The sequence below is a fragment of the Atta colombica genome, unplaced genomic scaffold (genome assembly GCF_001594045.1).
Source record: "Atta colombica isolate Treedump-2 unplaced genomic scaffold, Acol1.0 scaffold231, whole genome shotgun sequence".
NCBI lineage: Eukaryota > Metazoa > Arthropoda > Insecta > Hymenoptera > Formicidae > Atta > Atta colombica.
In genome coordinates this window covers 291878-294390 of record NW_017259329.1, presented here as the reverse complement: position 1 = coordinate 294390, position 2513 = coordinate 291878, and the positions used below count along the sequence as shown (strand labels likewise).

Genomic DNA, 2513 nt, shown 5'->3' with positions numbered 1-2513 from the left:
ATATATATAAAATTATACATATATAATTGTATATAAAATATGTCAATGTTTTATATAATTATATCTATAAATGCCCAAGCCATATATCTTGGAAACGACTTTAAATATAGAAAAGTGTCTCAGACAAAAGTTATAGGACATTAAGGGAGACATATGATGAAAGTATGGATTTGATCTTGAGTGATCTTCTGAAGATTAGATCAAAGTGATCATTGTTTTCTTAAATGAAACCCCTCATTTTTTTATTGCATATTCTTGTAGCGTATCTCGAGAGCTTTTTAAAATACTATAATAAAATATTTTTTCGTTAAATACTTTTCGAGTTATAAAGCTTAAAAGTTACAGTACAGCTAGCATTAGTATTGCCTAAGGTAATAGCCGCCGACTGACGACTAAAAACCTCTTGAGTATTCAGGATCATGACCTGAATATATAATATTTGTCAAGATCAAAATTATTAGTGATTGTATTTCTTATTTTCATATTTATTAAAACGAATTTTTAGTACAAAAATGAAAATAAAAAGAACAAATAACAACCTTCAATGGTCTTAATCTTGTTATATCTAGGTCATGATTCTAAACAACATTCAAGAGATTTTTAGCCATCGGTCCATCATCTTGGATAATGTTAATGCCGGCGTAACTGTAACTGTCAATCCTCGTAATGCGAAAAGTAAGTTTAAAGAAAAAAATATTTTATTATAGTCCAAGTTGAATGTTTCAAATAATACATAATATATTTTTTTATTAAATCAATTTATTCCAGATATGATTACGAACCGATAACTTTCGGTTTCAACACAATCATTCTGGAACGCTAATAATCCCCCCTAAATTAGATTAATAAAATTAGATAAGATATTAATCTAGGAAGGGATTACATTAACATATCATATCTGGAATAAATTGATTTAATAAAAGAATATATAATGTATTATTTGAATCCAATTTTGACCGATTTTGACTTTCTTTATTTGATGTATTCACACATACGATTGTGTTTAAAATTCTGTTTTTATTATAGTTTTGAAAAGTTCTTGAGGTAAGCTACAAGAATACGGAATAAAAAAATGAAAAGTTTCGTTTAAGAAAACAACGATCACACGGATCTAGCCTTCTCAAGATTATTTCCCATTCAAGGTCTATATTTCCCTATATCATATGTCCCTTTTAATGTCCTACAACTTTTGTCTGAAACATTTTTCTATATCTAAAATCGTTTCCGAGATATATGGTCTAGATGCGGGACACCCTATACTTAATTTTATATAAGTTTATATAATTATATATAATTAAACATTATATATAATGAAACATTTTTTTCCCGGAATATTACTAACACAGTACTAAAGAGTTTGTTTTCTTTATAAATATATATCTATTAATAATTTTATTACTATTTAAACTAGTAATAATAATATTATTACTTAAACTGACGTTATTTGTCATCCGAGATTTTTGAAATGTTAATACAATTACGAATATTGGGAGATTTAAAATCAATGTGTAATATGCTTACAAAATATAGTCGCGAGTTTACGCAAAAGGGTGATGCTAATAATCTTCTTTCTTTTGATGGTGTCACCCGCCCAACTAAAGAAGAATCCGAATAGCATTCTCCCACCCCATGGCGCGCCGGCTGCCGCGCCACCTTTCGTCAATTGAAATCCCAGCGCCTTGGTCAAATATAGCATGAGCGAGTTTTGGTAGAAGAATAGCAAGAAGAGATTTCCGAAATGTAATATGATTAGACAGAGAAATGGCACCGACAATAATATCTGTAGTAGCGGAGTCTGTTTCCATCGGGGTTTCTCGGTTCGCACTATTCCTGCTTGACCGCTATAAGAATCACATTAATCATTAAACCGATTTCGTTGCAAAGAAGAATCACGTCCATTTCTATCAAGATTAATCTTGATTTAGTTTACTTTTTATCTTTTTATCTTTGTTTAGTTTTAGAAAAGAGATAATTAAACTGATAGCATTTTCAATCGTGGCGATTTGATCCGAGTTGGATTAATGATGTAATTGCACTACTATTAGTAAAGTATTTAATATCAATCAATAGTAAAGCATGTATCATTAATCCAACTTAAATTAGTTCGAACCCACTATGGTTGAAATGAGACTAATGAGCAATAATAAGATTTTATTAAGACCAACAATTTAAATACTAAGTATAAACATATTCTTATTATTATTTATATATGCTGCCTGCAAGAAGCGTTATTGTTCTTACATATACTGATTATTGTGAAGAATATTACTAAGGCCTCGGTGATCTAATGGCTTAAAATGCTCGAATACAAGAGATCCGGATTCAAATCTCGGTCGAGGTAATATTTTTCGCAATAAATTTATTTAAGATATTAGCACATTAACATCTTTATGATATCGGATCGAAAGATTGAGAATTTGCTTGTCAATTTAATTTAACTTATGATATTATTGCAGTAGTTTAATTGCGTTTGATAAAGTCTGGAAAAATTTCGGCGCGCAGTTTGAATAACT

General features: G+C 29.4%; 1 protein-coding gene across 1 annotated transcript in view; it reads right to left on the bottom strand.

Annotated features, from left to right (window-relative positions):
- LOC108688383 (sialin) overlaps positions 1-2513 on the bottom strand; it is a 29612-nt gene that overhangs the window by 2599 nt on the left and 24500 nt on the right. The window contains exon 3 of the mRNA XM_018194626.1: positions 1522-1841. Within this exon, the coding sequence (XP_018050115.1) occupies positions 1522-1841 (320 nt within the window). The remainder of the gene's footprint in view (positions 1-1521; positions 1842-2513) is intronic.